The sequence below is a fragment of the Cricetulus griseus genome, assembly GCF_003668045.3.
Source record: "Cricetulus griseus strain 17A/GY chromosome 1 unlocalized genomic scaffold, alternate assembly CriGri-PICRH-1.0 chr1_1, whole genome shotgun sequence".
Classification (NCBI taxonomy): domain Eukaryota; kingdom Metazoa; phylum Chordata; class Mammalia; order Rodentia; family Cricetidae; genus Cricetulus; species Cricetulus griseus.
This window is the reverse complement of record NW_023276807.1, coordinates 103,692,307-103,707,217: the sequence shown is the minus strand read 5'-3', so window position 1 is coordinate 103,707,217 and position 14,911 is coordinate 103,692,307. Positions and strand designations below refer to the sequence as shown.

The 14,911-nt window shown below is 40.3% G+C and overlaps 1 protein-coding gene across 13 annotated transcripts in view; it reads right to left on the bottom strand.

Moving 5' to 3' along the window:
- Nucleotides 1-14,911, bottom strand: part of Grk4 (G protein-coupled receptor kinase 4) — a 73,238-nt gene that overhangs the window by 26,199 nt on the left and 32,128 nt on the right. For 12 of the 13 annotated variants that reach the window (XM_027387142.2, XM_027387143.2, XM_027387140.2 and 9 more), the window contains 4 exons: nucleotides 13,079-13,171; nucleotides 10,897-10,960; nucleotides 7,743-7,883; nucleotides 3,532-3,722 (listed from right to left, as the gene is read on the bottom strand). In XM_027387142.2, the coding sequence (XP_027242943.1) occupies nucleotides 3,532-3,722; nucleotides 7,743-7,883; nucleotides 10,897-10,960; nucleotides 13,079-13,171 (489 nt within the window). The remainder of the gene's footprint in view (nucleotides 1-3,531; nucleotides 3,723-7,742; nucleotides 7,884-10,896; nucleotides 10,961-13,078; nucleotides 13,172-14,911) is intronic. The other variant, XM_035452318.1, reaches the window with a different exon arrangement.

Below are 14,911 nucleotides of genomic sequence, written 5' to 3'. Positions count from 1 at the left end.
GCCACAGTACCTGCTTGAAGCAAAACACCCTGGCATTGTGCCACCTCCCTTAGGCACTCAGTTTTGACTGAAAAGAATTAATTGAAGCCCTGCCATGTTCCTTACACAGAAGTTCTTCCTTTTTGCTGATTTTCAGAATGCTGAAAATTCAAACTTTTTAAACCTTATGGTTTTAATGGAAGTTCATCTCTAGTGGTGCTGCACACCTTTAATCCTAGCAGAGGTGGATGCAGGAAGATCTCCAACTCTGAGGCCAGTCTGGTCTATATAGCAAGTTCCAGGGCAACCAAGACTATCTAATGAGATCCTATCTCAAAACAAAACAAAACAAAACCTCAACTCTCCAACACATGGTTTAATAAAAATTGCTAGGTGGCAACCTCTGGAAACAGGACAGGAAGACATTAAAAATAAACAAAACACTGTTTCCTTGAGGCATACCAGTGTTTAGACAGAAGAGAGGGCCACTTTTAGAAGCTCAAAGTTATTCATTCACAAAACATTCAAGGCACCATTGAAGGTAAGCACTGTGGATATAGAGGAAGGGAGACACAGACCAGCTCCCATGGAATGCCCCAATCAAACATTCTCTGTGGTGATACCTGAAGGCCAAGTAACCACTAGATTAAGAAAATGAGTCTCCTCCAGACAACACAGGAATTCACCTTGAGGTTGAAGGCAAACAGGTGGGTCTCAGCTGAAGTCCCCTGTAAACCTGATTTACTCCGGAGTAACCTAGACTCTATAATGCCCTCCAGATTTGATCCCTAAATCAGTGTGACCTGACTCTACCTATAAATAACAGCAAACAAGGTATACTCAATTCAGATGTGGCACCTTTGTCTCTTAAAGAATCATGGTCAGAGTAATAACCTCCCCATTGCTCATGAAGGGACCAGCTTCCCATTTTGGCAACCGTAATAGCTGAACACGTATTTGTCTGACCTTGTCTTAGTCACTAAGGTCAGATGCCTGCCCCTTTCAGCAGCCATGACAGTAACACGTGCTTTTCTGACCTTGCCTTGGTCACTAGAGGTTAGGTGCCTGCCTCATGGCAAGGAACCAATCAGAAGTTAGCTGGTGGTGGTATGCTTTAGGCCTCTGCGTGTGCTTTACAGACAAGCGCACAGCAATGACTCGAAGAGCATAGCAACCACCCTGGGAGGGCCTATGGGCCATAACAACCAGTTAGCCAATCAACACAGGGCAAGCCCTCCAAGCCTGGAGGCACACCAATCCTGAGCCTGTGCGTACCTCTAGACACTCCCCTTACGCTGCCCTACAAGATCTGTTCCAGCAGCCAGTTCAAGCTGTCTTTGCTAGCCATGGCGGGTGAGTGAAAGACCCGTGCTAACATGGGGTTAGCTCGTTAAACAACAATAAAGCCTCATGCAGTTTGCAGCAAGCTTTCGAATCCGCCTGGTGATTGGGGTAACCACTGTCCTGGGCTGTCTTGTCTGTGTGAAACAATAGGGAAAAACTGAAGGTCAATCATTGTAGCATGAACAAGATCAGGGACTCTTGAGAAACTCACAGTCTGATGTAACCAACTCTAGACAGAGTTACACTCCATAGCACTACAAGAACGCTGGAGGGACAGCACTCATGCTGCTAGGGAGAGGATGTGGTGGTGTGAACAAAAATGACCCCCACAGACTCACATACTTGAGTGCTTAATCACCAGGAAGTAGAATTCTTTGACAGAAGGATTAGGAGGCATGGCCTTGTTGGAGGAAGTGTCATTCACTGGTCTCAAAACCCATGCTAGGCCTAGTCTCTCTGCCTCCAGATCGGGATCTAGCTCTCAGCTACTGTTCTAGCACTAGCCTACAAAGGGCCATGTTCCCCACAATGATAATGGACTAAACCTCTGAAACTGTAAGCAAGCCCCCAATTAGGTGCTTTCTTTTATGAGTTGCCTTGATCATTATGTCCCTTAACAGCAATAGAACAGTGACTAAGACAGAGATATTACTGGAATAACTCAGGAAAGATAAGCAGAGGGAAGAGGGGTTGCAGTGAAGAAGCCATCTACAGAGGGGCGCACTGCCAAGACAGGAGTTTTAAGACTTCTTAGATGTTCTGGAAGCCACAAAGGTTGTATAACAAGGAGTGAGAAGATTAATGTGGATCATCAGGAAACAAGACTGGAGAAGTTAGTAAGAAGCTAACTACTTAAGGGTCTGAACACCTGGTGAACAAGGGTCCCATACCAGAGGAAGATGAAATAAGATCAAAGCTATATTCAAACATGACTTATCAGGATTTTCTGGAAAAACCACTGGGCAACACAGGCAGTATAGACACCAATTCAAGTCTCTGTCTGTTGACTGACAAGAGAAAGACATGGACTAAACTGCTCACCATCGAAAATAGAGACTGATGGAGATATTACAGAGCAAAGTGATGACTGAGTGGACAAGATGAGAGCAAGAGATACACAGATCACTCTGTAATTTCTAAATTGTTTAAAAGGCACAAGGTTAGGAATTCTCATTAGAAGGCTAGAGAGATGGATCAGTGGTAAACACACTTGCTGTGCATGAGGACTTGGGTTTAAGTACCCAAAACCCATGTAAAGCCAGGGGATGCAGCATTTATAATTCCAGTGTTCCTATGGTGAGATGAGAAGCAGACAAGAGAATCCCCAGAATCTCACAGGCCAGCTATCATAGCAAGACCTTGTCTCAAACAAGCTGAAAGGTGAGAACTGACACACAAACCTCCATGCATGTGCTTCTGCAAACATGCACACATGCGCAAAAATATTTTTAATGGAAAGAAATTTTCACTAGGGATTGATTGGCAAGTAAATCTCTGGAAGAGAAAACAAAAGTCCCCAGGGAGAGTGATCAATATGAGATTCAGCTCCAATATCTAAGAGAGAGAAACTGTTTTCAAAATTTAAATATACTGATTGTACTAAGATAATTCTAACTACAAAGCTTAATATGATTTTCTTAATGAATTCTAAGATGAAAAGAAAACTTTTTTGTTTCAAGACAGGGCTTTTCTGTGTAGATTTGGCTGTCTTGGAACTTGCTCTGTAGGCCAGGTTGGCCTTGAACTAACAGAGATCCACCTGCCTCTGTCTCCCAAGTGTTGGGATTAAAGGCATGTGCCACCATCACCTGGCAAGAAAACATTTTTTAGTACACTGTTGGGCTTTTTTTTTTTTTTTGAATATTGCAAATGTCTTTATCAGAGCTGTCAAACATCTCAGAATTCTGGAAACAGGCTTTTTCATGTTTACACAAATAGCACTGTTTATCTGATCAGCTTAAGGGAAAAGGTTCTGCTTCAAAAGGATAATTTCTTAGAAAAGTAAGATAAACTAAGAAGAAACCAAGACACATTGACTGGCTGTGTCCTACAGTTTAAGGGACAACCCCCACCCCTCCAAATGCCACCCAAGGCCTCCCTCTTGTCCCTTTCCCAACCCATGACAGCACAAGCCAGAGGAAGCTCCCAATGGAAGTCAGGTGAAGTGGCTTCAATACTCAGAGGCTCTGTCAGGTCGCACATTCTTACCTGTATACAATTCTTTCCTTCTGTAAATCTTCCAAGCCACAACACAGCTCTGCAGCATAGAACACAGCTCTCGGCTCCTCAAAGCCAGGATTGCCCAGATTGTAAATGTGGTACTTCAAATCCCCTCCATTCATAATGGTTAGCACCAAACACAAGGTATCCTTGGTTTCATAAGTGTAGGCTAAACTAACCTAAAGACAACAGCATCATAAAAAAAGTGATACACACACACAAAAAAAAATCTGCTTGTTCACTCTTGACTTACTCTATTTGCTAACAATAATCTTAATTGTTAGGTTTATAATTGGAATACCAAAACACTATGTGCTTCAGAGAAGTACACACTACACACTACACTCTGGACCTTTACTTAGCAAAGAGCTCACTACAGCTCTGTATGGAAAGTGAGTAGTTGGATACTGATTTCTCCACACTATGGTCTGACTGTGTGACACTAAGAACTTCTGGAGCACTTGCCTCCAGTAAAATTCTGGCAAGATCTTGTTGCTCCACGTTCCTCCAACATTTAGTGATGTTGATCTTTTTGGTTTGAGCCAGGATGGTCAGGGTATAATGGCTTCAACAAATGATTGAGTCATTTGTTGTTGTTTTGAGATGCTGAGCCATATCCTAAATCCTTAGTTTTGGAAGACTGGTTTCACTATATAGCCTAGGTTGGTCTCTAACTCATTATATAGATGAAATTAGTCTTGAACTTTAATTCTGGTTTTAATTGTTTTTCATAAATTTATTAGTCAGTTGCAGCCTTTTTGTGAAATGCCTTTATGCTTTTTGCTTTGCTTTTTGAAGAAATGAGATTTGCCCAGACTGGCCCTGAGCTTCTGGGATCAGTGATCCTCTTGCCTCAGTTTTCTGAGTAGTTGAGATTACAGATGCACCTGGTCAAAAATAGTATTACTTCTCCTCTTCCTCCTCTTCCTGTTAGTTGGACTTGGTGCTTCTTATCTGTCAGGCAAGTACTCTCCCACATAGCTACATTCCCAGACCCTGGTAAGTTTTTCCTTACCTTTCTATTGTCTTGAATGACAGTTCAAACACAAATGTACACATGGGCACATGAACTCACCTTGCTGGGATTTGGGTTGTGATTATACTTAACTCATTTAATCTCTACAACAGCTGAGAAGAGCCAATATCTTCACAACACTGAATCGCCTAGTCTGAGAACATGTTCCTCTGTGTTAAGGCACTCTTTAATTTCTTATAATAGCATCTTATAGTAATAAATGTAGAAATTCTGCATATTTTTGTATTGTAGGACCTTTGCCTAGACTGTAATGGCTCTTGGTGCTGTTATAAATGTTATTAATGCCTGGAGGTGGTGGCACACGACTTTAAGGCCAGAACTTTTGAGGCAGAGGGAGGCATAGTCATGAATACCTGCGACCCCAGTCCTGGGGTGGAAGGGAGAAAGAAGGATTGATAAGGCTTGCTGACCTGCTAGCCTAGCTGGAAAACAACAAATAATAAACAAATCAGCAAATTCCAGGCTCAGAGACTCTATCTCAAGAAAATAAGTTAAACATCCTACTCTGGACTCTAAGAATGTAAATAAGAGTTGGCTATCTTTAATCCCAGCCCTTGGGAAGTAGAGGTAGTTGGATCTCTGTGAGTTGGAGGCCAGCCTGGTCTACAGAGTGAGTTCCAGGACAGGCTCCAAAGCTACACAGAGAAACCCTGTCTCAAAACAAACAAACAAACAACAACAACAAAAAGAATGTACATAGGTGTGTATTTGGTATATACTCACATGTACAGATAAAAATACAGGCATACAGACACATGTACACATGCACATATGCACACCTAACTGCTGTGGTCATGTAGTTAAATCCTAGGTTGATTATCTAGAAAGTCTAAGATTGTCTCCACATACAGTTATGTCATTCAAAAATACAATTTTTTACTCCTTTGCTTCTTTCTCTATCTCTAATTCTAATCCTATTTTACACTGGCTAGAATTTCCAATATACTGTTAGGTAGAAATAGGGAGAGTGAGTGTCCTAGCCATGGGGACGGGCATTCCAATAGCACCACACAATAGATGATGTGGGCTAGACAGTAAAGCTAGTTTGCTGAGAGCTGTTGACTAGGCTTAGCCTTTAATGGCAGAGCCATCTTTCCAGACTTGCTTAGATCTCCTAATCATAAATGGGACCTGGATTTTTTTTTTTTAAGATTTTACTTATTTATTATGTATAGTCTTTTGCCTGCACGCCAGCAGAGAGCACCAGATCTCATTCAAGGTGGTTGTGAGCCACCATGTGGTTGCCAGGAATTGAACTCAGGACCTCTCATAAAGCTAAATTTGAGGTTTCTATGCTTCAAGGTAGTACAACTGTTTAAATAGCTCTAAGATGAGTATATTTTATTAAAAAGTATCACTTTACTCCATGTGAAACTGTCATAATAGACACATAGCTCATGCTACTACATACAGATGCTGGCTATGAAGAGGTGCTTGTTTGGAACATCTGTCTCTACAAAGCAGATAACCTTGATACCCAGAAGTAAATGACTTCAAGGAAATAAATTTTTAACAAAGAATAATCTTATAACCATTGTTCATCTTCTGTCATTTTGTGGGGGGTGAGTTTTGAGACAGGGTTTCTCTGTGTAACAGCCCTAGCTGTCCTGGAACTTGCTCTGTAGACCAGGCGGGCCTTGAACTCACAGTTATCGCCTGCCTCTGTCTCCTGAGTGCTGGGATTAAAGGCGTGCATCACCACTGCCCAATCATCTTCTGTCTTAACCAGTTTTTATACTTCAAAAGATGCTTCAAGGAATATCTAAATAGGAGTAGGAAAACCACACTAGACAACACATAGCCTACAGCCTGAGAACACTACTTTGTTTCACATCAATCCACTCCATCTTCAGGTCTTATCTGCAATGGTGAGGGTAAAATTTGAAAGATCCTACAATTGGAGTATGGTAGTTGAAGTTCCAGTGGCAAACACTTCAGGTGCAGAAAATACAAATAAAAATAAAAGAAGAAAGAAAAACCCAAGGATGGAAAAGAGACAGAGATCAGAGAGAAGAGGAAGCTCACTTTAGAAGGACTAGAAAATGAAACCTCAAGTACCTCAAAGTCACCATGCTGATAGGACAGAGCTGAACAACGGGAGGCAACTAACACATGAAAGAAAAAGCACTCATCATGAATATAAAAGATGTGAGGAAAACCTGACAGCATGGGATGGTGGACAGCATAAAACTGGTAACAAGTCACAAATCAACAGCAGGATCAGCATTGCCTTATGCTTGTCACGATAGAGTAAGAGGGACATCATTGCAAAATAAAATTATTTCCAATAGTGGATAGCAAAACTCCACAAAACTCAGTGAAGAAACACAGCACCTGAGTCCATGACTTGAATGAGAGTTTACATCAGGACTGCTGACCAAAATGCTGAGTCAAACAATGTACAAGATTGTGATGGTTAAGTTTTATCACCTTGACAGGATTTAGAATCACCTAGGAACAAACCTCTCTGTCTGGGTATAGTAAGAAATTACCAATACGGAGTCAGGTAGAAATATAAGGGTATTTAATAGGGAAAAGCCTTACTTACAGAGCGAACCAGCCAGCCGGTGGTAGTCTGTACAGCAAGAAGCAAAGAGAAACCGAAACCGAAAACGCAGTCCCCCTACTCACTCTGACCACGCCCTCACAAGCCCTCAGGTACTCTTGTAGCCAGCCCCTAAGAAGGCGTGGCTACAGCTTCCCCTACATCTGGGAGTGTGTTTCCAGAAAGGTTTAACTGAGGGAAGACCTACTATGAACATTGGGGGTACCATCCCAGGGCCTGGAGTCCCATACTGACACCAGCATTCATATCTCTGTTTGCTGATACAGACGCAATGTGGCCAGCCACTGTATACTCTGTATGCCATGCCTTGTCTGATGTGATAGACTGTATCCCTTCTCAAACTGTGAGCCAAAATAAACTCTTTAGACACAATTTTTTTTGTTTGTTTCTCAAGACAGGGCTTCTCTGTGTAGCCCTGGCTGTTGGGAATTCACTCTGTAGACCAGGCCGTCCTTGAACTCACAGAGATCCACCTGTCTCTGCCTCCCAAGCGCTGGGATCAAAGGCATGCACCATCATCACCACCTGGCCTTGGACAAGTATTTTATCACAGCAACAAGAAAAGTAATGATACCATGACAAAAATAAGATACTTACTACAAATCTACTATGCAATTTTTCTAAGATTCTTTTTTCATTCAGAGCCATTCCTTCACTTTTCCTCCTCTTTATTCTTTTTTTTTCTAGTTTTTTGCAGGCATACATTTTTCCTGTAGCTCGTACTTGACAGGCACAAACCTAGTTGGGGGGGAAAAGAGAAATGAATATATATATATATATATAATATATATATATATATATATATAATTTTTAGGGTATATGAAGTAAACTCTTTTCTCTATGATAATCTTCCCTGGTAAAGGCTGAACTCAGCATGTGATAAGCCAAGGCCATTTGGGTAATGATAACTGGAAGTTTTCAGCTGCATCTTCCTCTGATTCCCAGTTTCTTGTCAATAGTAGCTGCTTGGAGTAAAGGGAATGAAACAGTGTGCTTTATCAAGATGCAAATGGAACTGGGTTTTTGTGATTATGTGATCAAGCTGAGTCTATTTAAGTATGTCCTGATAGGGCTTTAGATTCTTATGAAAGCAAAAATTTTAGAATATAAAATTGAATAATCCAGATTTTTTTTTAATCAAAAAGTTCAAGGCTAGGCACTTTGGCCAATAAGCCTCAGGAAGCTAAAGCAGGACCATCACTCTACTGCCAAAGATGAAGTCAAGATGCTGACCCAAGATCACACAACTAGAAATGGCTAGCAGGTCTTGACCTTGGGTTTGCACAGCTGTGAAGTACATGTTCTTCTCACCACACTGTGCTACTTTTGGAACCAGTCATGAATCCAGATGGTTTCCCACTGTGCTTGCCTCAGAAAGCTGGAGATTGACTTACAGCACTTAAAGCATAAGCAAGAGAATTACTATTGGCAACATAAGGGAAAATGTAACTGTCCCTGTAATGACTTAGTAAGGCTCCATCTGACAGACATGCAGAGTAGAAACAGACTGTTCATTGTCTTCTGGGCCTTAACTGAGAGCCTAACAGACCCACAAAAGTCTGCAAAGAGCTACCACAGTTAATTCATCCATCTAATCATTTGTTTGAAAACTCCAGTAAATGTATTCAAATATAATTTACATGTTTTTCACAATGACTAAAATTTGCTCATTCATCATATATTTAATTAGAAGCAGAATTTCTTTCTTTTTTCTTTTTTTTTTTTTTTTGGTTTTTCAAGACAGAGTTTCTCTGTGTAGCTTTGGAGCCTATCCTGGCACTCGCTCTGGAGACCAGGCTGGCCTCGAACTCACAGAGATCTGCCTGCCTCTGCCTCCCAAGTGCTGGGATTAAAGGCGTGTGCCACCAACACCTGGCTGAATTTCATTTCTTATAAACATGAGACCCAGCAACCTAAAAAGTCTTTTCCTCTGCTCCTTGCCAAAATCTAAAGCTTTGTGCCTGGAGATCAAGAACAGCATGAGCTGAAGAGAGAAGAGTCTCTGGACTAGGACACGTTCCACAGAGGAATGGCTCCTTACAGACCATCCCCATGAAGGGCATACAACAGTGTTGGGTGAATTGGCCACATGCAAAGCGCTAAGTTGTGAAAGTCTTCAGCTGTGTCAGGGTACATTTCCTATACAAAGTGATAGCAGTTCTGGCCCACTTCCTTCACCTCAACATGCAAATGGCTGACAGAGTTCACTTGAGCACAGTAACTCTGAATTAAATTAATTTTGAGCAATGCTGGTGGATTCTGCTTTTGTTTTAAAGTAGAATTTGAGTGCATGTATGATTTAAATCACATCTGAGCAATATAACCTGCTTCTGATTTTAAAAAGTGTTAGTTCCCAATGGCTTGCCTGTCTCATGGGGACTTGGAAATTCATAGGCTGAATATGATCACTCCAGATAATTAATAGGGTAATTAATATCTCTTTGAATTATCACATCACTATTCCCTATCTACCTGCTACAAGTGATCTCTATCCAGAACAGTCATCATATTTAAAACCTATCCCTCAAGAATCTGTGTGAAGTTTCCCTAGGATCTTCTGAATTTACACATTTTAAAATACTTTTTTTAAGGTGTTGGGTATCATACTCAAGGCTCTATACATGGAAGGCTAGTACTGTACTGTGTTCTATGTCCCTATATCTAAACACTTTTTTTCTCAGGGTCTCACACATAATCCAAGCTAGTCTAAAACTTACTGTCTTCCTAACTCCCAATTAGAGGTACACAACATCACAAGAGGCCCTGGATACCTTTTAATGCAGGTATAAGATAAATTTACCAATACTGGTTAGTTTTTATCATCAACTTGACACAACCTAGAACTTGGAATAGGGAATTTCAATTGAGGAATATCCCTTTCAGATTGCCCTGGGGCATGTCTGTGGGTTATCTTCTTGATTGTTAGTTGACAGAAGAGGGTGCAGCCACTATAGGCAGTCCCACCCCTGGGCAGATGGGCCTGGGCTGTGTAAGAAAGCTGGCTGAGCATGGATCAGATGAAGGAAGCTAGTAACTGCATTCATCCATGGTGCTGCTTCATATTTCTGCCTTGAATTCATGCTGTGGCATTCCCTGATAGTAGTCTGAGACTTAAAAGTTTAAGACAAACAAACCCTTTCCTCCCTAAAGTCTTTTTTGTCAGAGTGTTTTATCAAGGCAGCAGAAAGCAAACTAGGACAATGTCTAAACACAAATTAGTTAAATAAGCATATTTGACAATGTTCCCTGGTTAGCTACAATGGCTTGTAATTGTGGTCCCAGCTTGCTGAGGCAACATGAGCTCTTGAGCCCAGGAGTTTAAAGCCATCTTGCGTAAGTTAGTGAAACTTCATCTCTTCAAAAATAAATAGTACAATAAATAAATAGTATTCTATGAAACATAAATTTTAGAGCTCGTACTGAATAACAGAAATTTAACAAGTTTTTCAGTCTGGACACACCGCTTAACTTAAACATCAAGCATGAAAAAATAGCTCTGTCAGAATGGAAAACGGAAGGTAAGGTCACAAAGATAAGAGGTATTCGTAGTTGTTATTGTTTTAAAGCTTAAAGCAGAAGTAACTTTTGCTCAAAGATCCACCTTCATTTCAAGTTGCCTGAAAGTATTCTCAAAATGCACAATAAGGAGATAAGTGTATTGGCAAAATTGATACATTACTGAGCTCATGTGTGCTGATGACTGGCTACCTTTCTAACAGAAGTACTGCCATAACTTGCACAGGTTACTCACCTCTCCAAATCCGCCTTTTCCTAGAACTCTGTAATGTCTGAATGTGTTCTTTGTTACTGGCCGCCTAACCAATTGAAAAAAAAAAAAAAAATCAGATCTGACATTGCACTGTTACTTTAAAATAGAAAAGCCTACCTAGAGTGGGTGTAAGTCTTATCTGTTGGCCCATGTCACCTAAAACAGTGTCAGAGACAAAGGTGTCTATAATCAGGACTCACAGCTCTCAACTTTTTACTCAGAGAAACAAGCACACTTAAAAGTTATTAAAGTCACTGACACAAAATATAGAACATCTCAATTAGCCTCTCTAATTTAACATGAGTATACAAGCAGCCCATTCTAGGAAAAATGTGCATTTACAGCCTATAGATCAATCTTTGGCATACTTTACAACTTGTCAAAAGGCTGCTGAGGAAAACTACATAAACATAGAACACTTTCCTTTAAGTAAAGTACCTCAAATATAACCTTTATTGCCACCACATTCAGCATGCATGCATATATATTTGGTATTCTTCACATTCTTGGTATTCTTAATATATATATGCACGCACGCTAGGTATGTTGGCACATACCTTTAATCCCAGTACTCAGGAGACAGAGGCAAGCAGATCTCTGTTTAAGGCCAGCCTGGTCAACATAGCAAGTTCGAAGCCAACAAGACAACATAATGAAACTTGATCTCAAAAGGGGAGGGTGCATATCAACTATTAGTTTTAGAAATAGTTGTTTTAGAAATAATAATCACAATAGTACTAATAGCAGCTGATACTTTTGTGGCAGTTTTTTTGTTCACCAAACACTGAGCTACGCATTTTACATGCATCTCCCAGCAAGAGTGAAGTAGCATAGAGTATTGTAGTGGTTTGAATTAAATGGCCCCAACAGGTAGAGCACAAATAATAAAAGACCCAGAGACTGGTATTGGGGTTCAAGCTTCAAGCTGAAGATCAGAAAAGCAAAGTAGCTGGCCACTAGCTTCTTACCTCTACCTCAGGATGACAGGGATGTCCTCTCCTAAACAGGGCTGGAGAATAAATCTCTCCACCAAACCTCAGACTACAATCCTGTCTCCACCAAGCTTCAGATTGCAATGCAGACTGCTATGCTCTCCTCAAAGTGGCTGGAAACTAATTCTCTAAATGTGGCGGGAGACCAAAATGCCTCAATGTGACTGGAAACCAAAATGCCCCAGACTGAATATCTGCTCCTATCTTATATACAAATGCTGGGATTAAAGGCATGTGTTCCCAAGTGCTGAGATCACATTTTCGTGAGCTGTTTTCTCTTTTAAACTGGATCAATTTCATGTAGCTCACTGTGACCTTGAACTAACAGAGATCCATCTGCTTGTGTCTTGAGTCCTGAGATTAAAGGTGTATACCCACCACTGCCTGGCTCTATGGCTAGCTGGTATGGCTGCTGGGATTAAAGGCATGTATTACCGTTGCCTGGCTCTATGGCTTGTGACTAGCTTAGCTTTCTGTACCCTCAGGCAAGCTTTAATAAATCATAAATAATATATCATCACACACAGGTTCATAGGGAGTGGTACTATTGGAAGGTATGGCCTTGTTGGAATAGGTGTGGCCTTGTAAAGAAAGTATGTTACTCGGAGTAGGTTTTGGAATTTCAGGCCCAGTGTCACACTCTGTCCCTGCTGCCTGATGATCCAGATATAGCACTCTCAGCTACCTCTCCAGCACCATGTCTGCCTGCATGCTGCCATGCTTCCCACCATTACTATAATGGACTAAACCTCTGAACTGTAAGCCAGCCCCAATTAAATGTTTTCCTTTATAAGAGCTGACATAGTCTTGGTTTCTAAGTTTCTCTATATAGAAAAAGGATCTATAGCTCATAGTGGTTAAGTTACTTGCCTAATGCTTCACAGCTAGCAAGAATTCGAACAGAGGCTTAGAATGCAAAGTTTCAACAACTGCATTGCATTACTGTATGTTTTATTTTCTAAATGTACCATGAGAGTTAACTGTCATTTTAAAGAAAGAGAACAGGGTCCACTGAATCAGAACTTATATAACATTCTAAAGATTTCCATGTAAAATAAGTACATACAACCCAAGATTTCCAGTAGCATTGTGACAGGTAGAAAACTGAACTGAACATCAAATAGTATGAATTGTGAAAAGTTACTTTTATTTAGTATTAAATTAAAACCTACCTTTCTAGCCATTTCCATTGTAAAAATCGACGGAAGTATTTACTGTCTTGGTATTCTTCAAATGGTTTTTCACTCAAATAGGTATAGACAAATCTAGGGAAAAAATTAAGACAATTATATACATTAATCATGTAAGAATATGATATGTGTCATAGTTAGACATTCATTTAGAAAGGTGTTTTAATACACAATTCAGTATACAGACTCTGCGTTATAGAAGCCCATAGATACTGGGATCAGTGAACATAAAATATATAAAAGAAATGGAATCCCTTTACTCTCTGGAAGTCAGAAGTTCTTTTTTATGTGCATGGACAAAATAAATAGTAATTCAAGAAAGAGAGTACATCAGTAATGGGGCTAGGAAAATGGTACAGTCATCAAATGCTGTGTAGCCATGAGGACCTACGTTTGGATCCCTAGAAACCACATTAAAAGCCAGGATTGATTGTGTATATCTGAAATTCCCAGCACTTGGAAGTTAGAGACAAGAGGATCAGGAATTCGTGGATTTCACTACATAATAAAATCAAGGTTAACCCAGGATACCTGGGAACCTCTCTTAAAAGCTAGATTTTGCAGCCTCAATGCTTAGGTGTATATGTAGAGGAGTAAAGACCAAAAGATCCTGAGGGGTTTGCCAGACAGCTACTCTAGCCAAAACAGCCATGTCCATATTCAGGGAGAGACCCTGTCTCAAACAATAAGATGGAACACACTGAAGACACACTCGATATCAACCTCTGGCACTCACATGCACACTCACACACAAACACCTACATCTACTACACACAAACACACACAAAAACATACACACAAGAATATTGGATTAAGAAGATAATAATTTAAAATGCATTCAAGTAGTGAGTGTGAGTGTGTATTTCAAGAGAAAGTCAACCTTTTCCCAATAAAACAAAAGTCTGTAAATGTACAATAATTTTCCTATGGTAGGAAATAATGTATATTACACCATCTTTTTGAAATGTAAATTACCTAATTATTTTATGCTACACATTTGTGTGCATTATATATGTATTGTGTATGTGTGTGCATGTGTGTATGTAGTACATTGACTGGCCACCAAACTCTTTGTCTCCATATCCTGATGCTGGGGTTATAGGCAAGAAGTCATATTGGGCTTTTATGTGAGTATAAAAGTCCTCTTGCTTTAACAGCAAATGTTCTTCTTACTGAACCATCTTCCTACACTACATATTTGAGAAATTGTATGAAATTAGCCATCTCTTGGATTTTATTTATAATTCTATTATAGGAGTAATAAAATTCTGACTGAGGGGACTTGGGATATGGTTCATTTGTAGGGTGCTTACATAATGAGTGTGGCATTCCGAGTTCAATCCCTAATACCACAAAAACCAAACAAGGGCAGGTACACTACTTATAAGAAAACCAGGCCAACAGAGGTATTGGGATGAGGCACAATCTACAAAGATCACTTCTTTTGGGGATAGGAAATGATCTGGAGCCTTCTGAAGAAGGTGGGGTATGGATTGAAGCATTACAGAAGTTAGCCAGATATTGTAAAAGGGGAAGTGTTCAAGCACAGGCAAAGTCCAAATGGAAAAATACTGTGGTTTGTTTGTGGAATTGGTAGTAGGAACTGAAGAGGCTTTATAAATTCTCTCAAGATTCAGGGTTAGAGTTAGAATCTGAGCCAGTCACATGATTTCTGTTTTACTTTATTCTTAAAGAGGTAATTCATGTTTTTGATAATGAAGATTCCTCTGAGAACTGTAGCCTTCACAGGAGTGTGCACTGGCGAATCTGTATCTAGCACTGAGACCAAAACAAAAGTTTTTCAGCCTCAGGCAT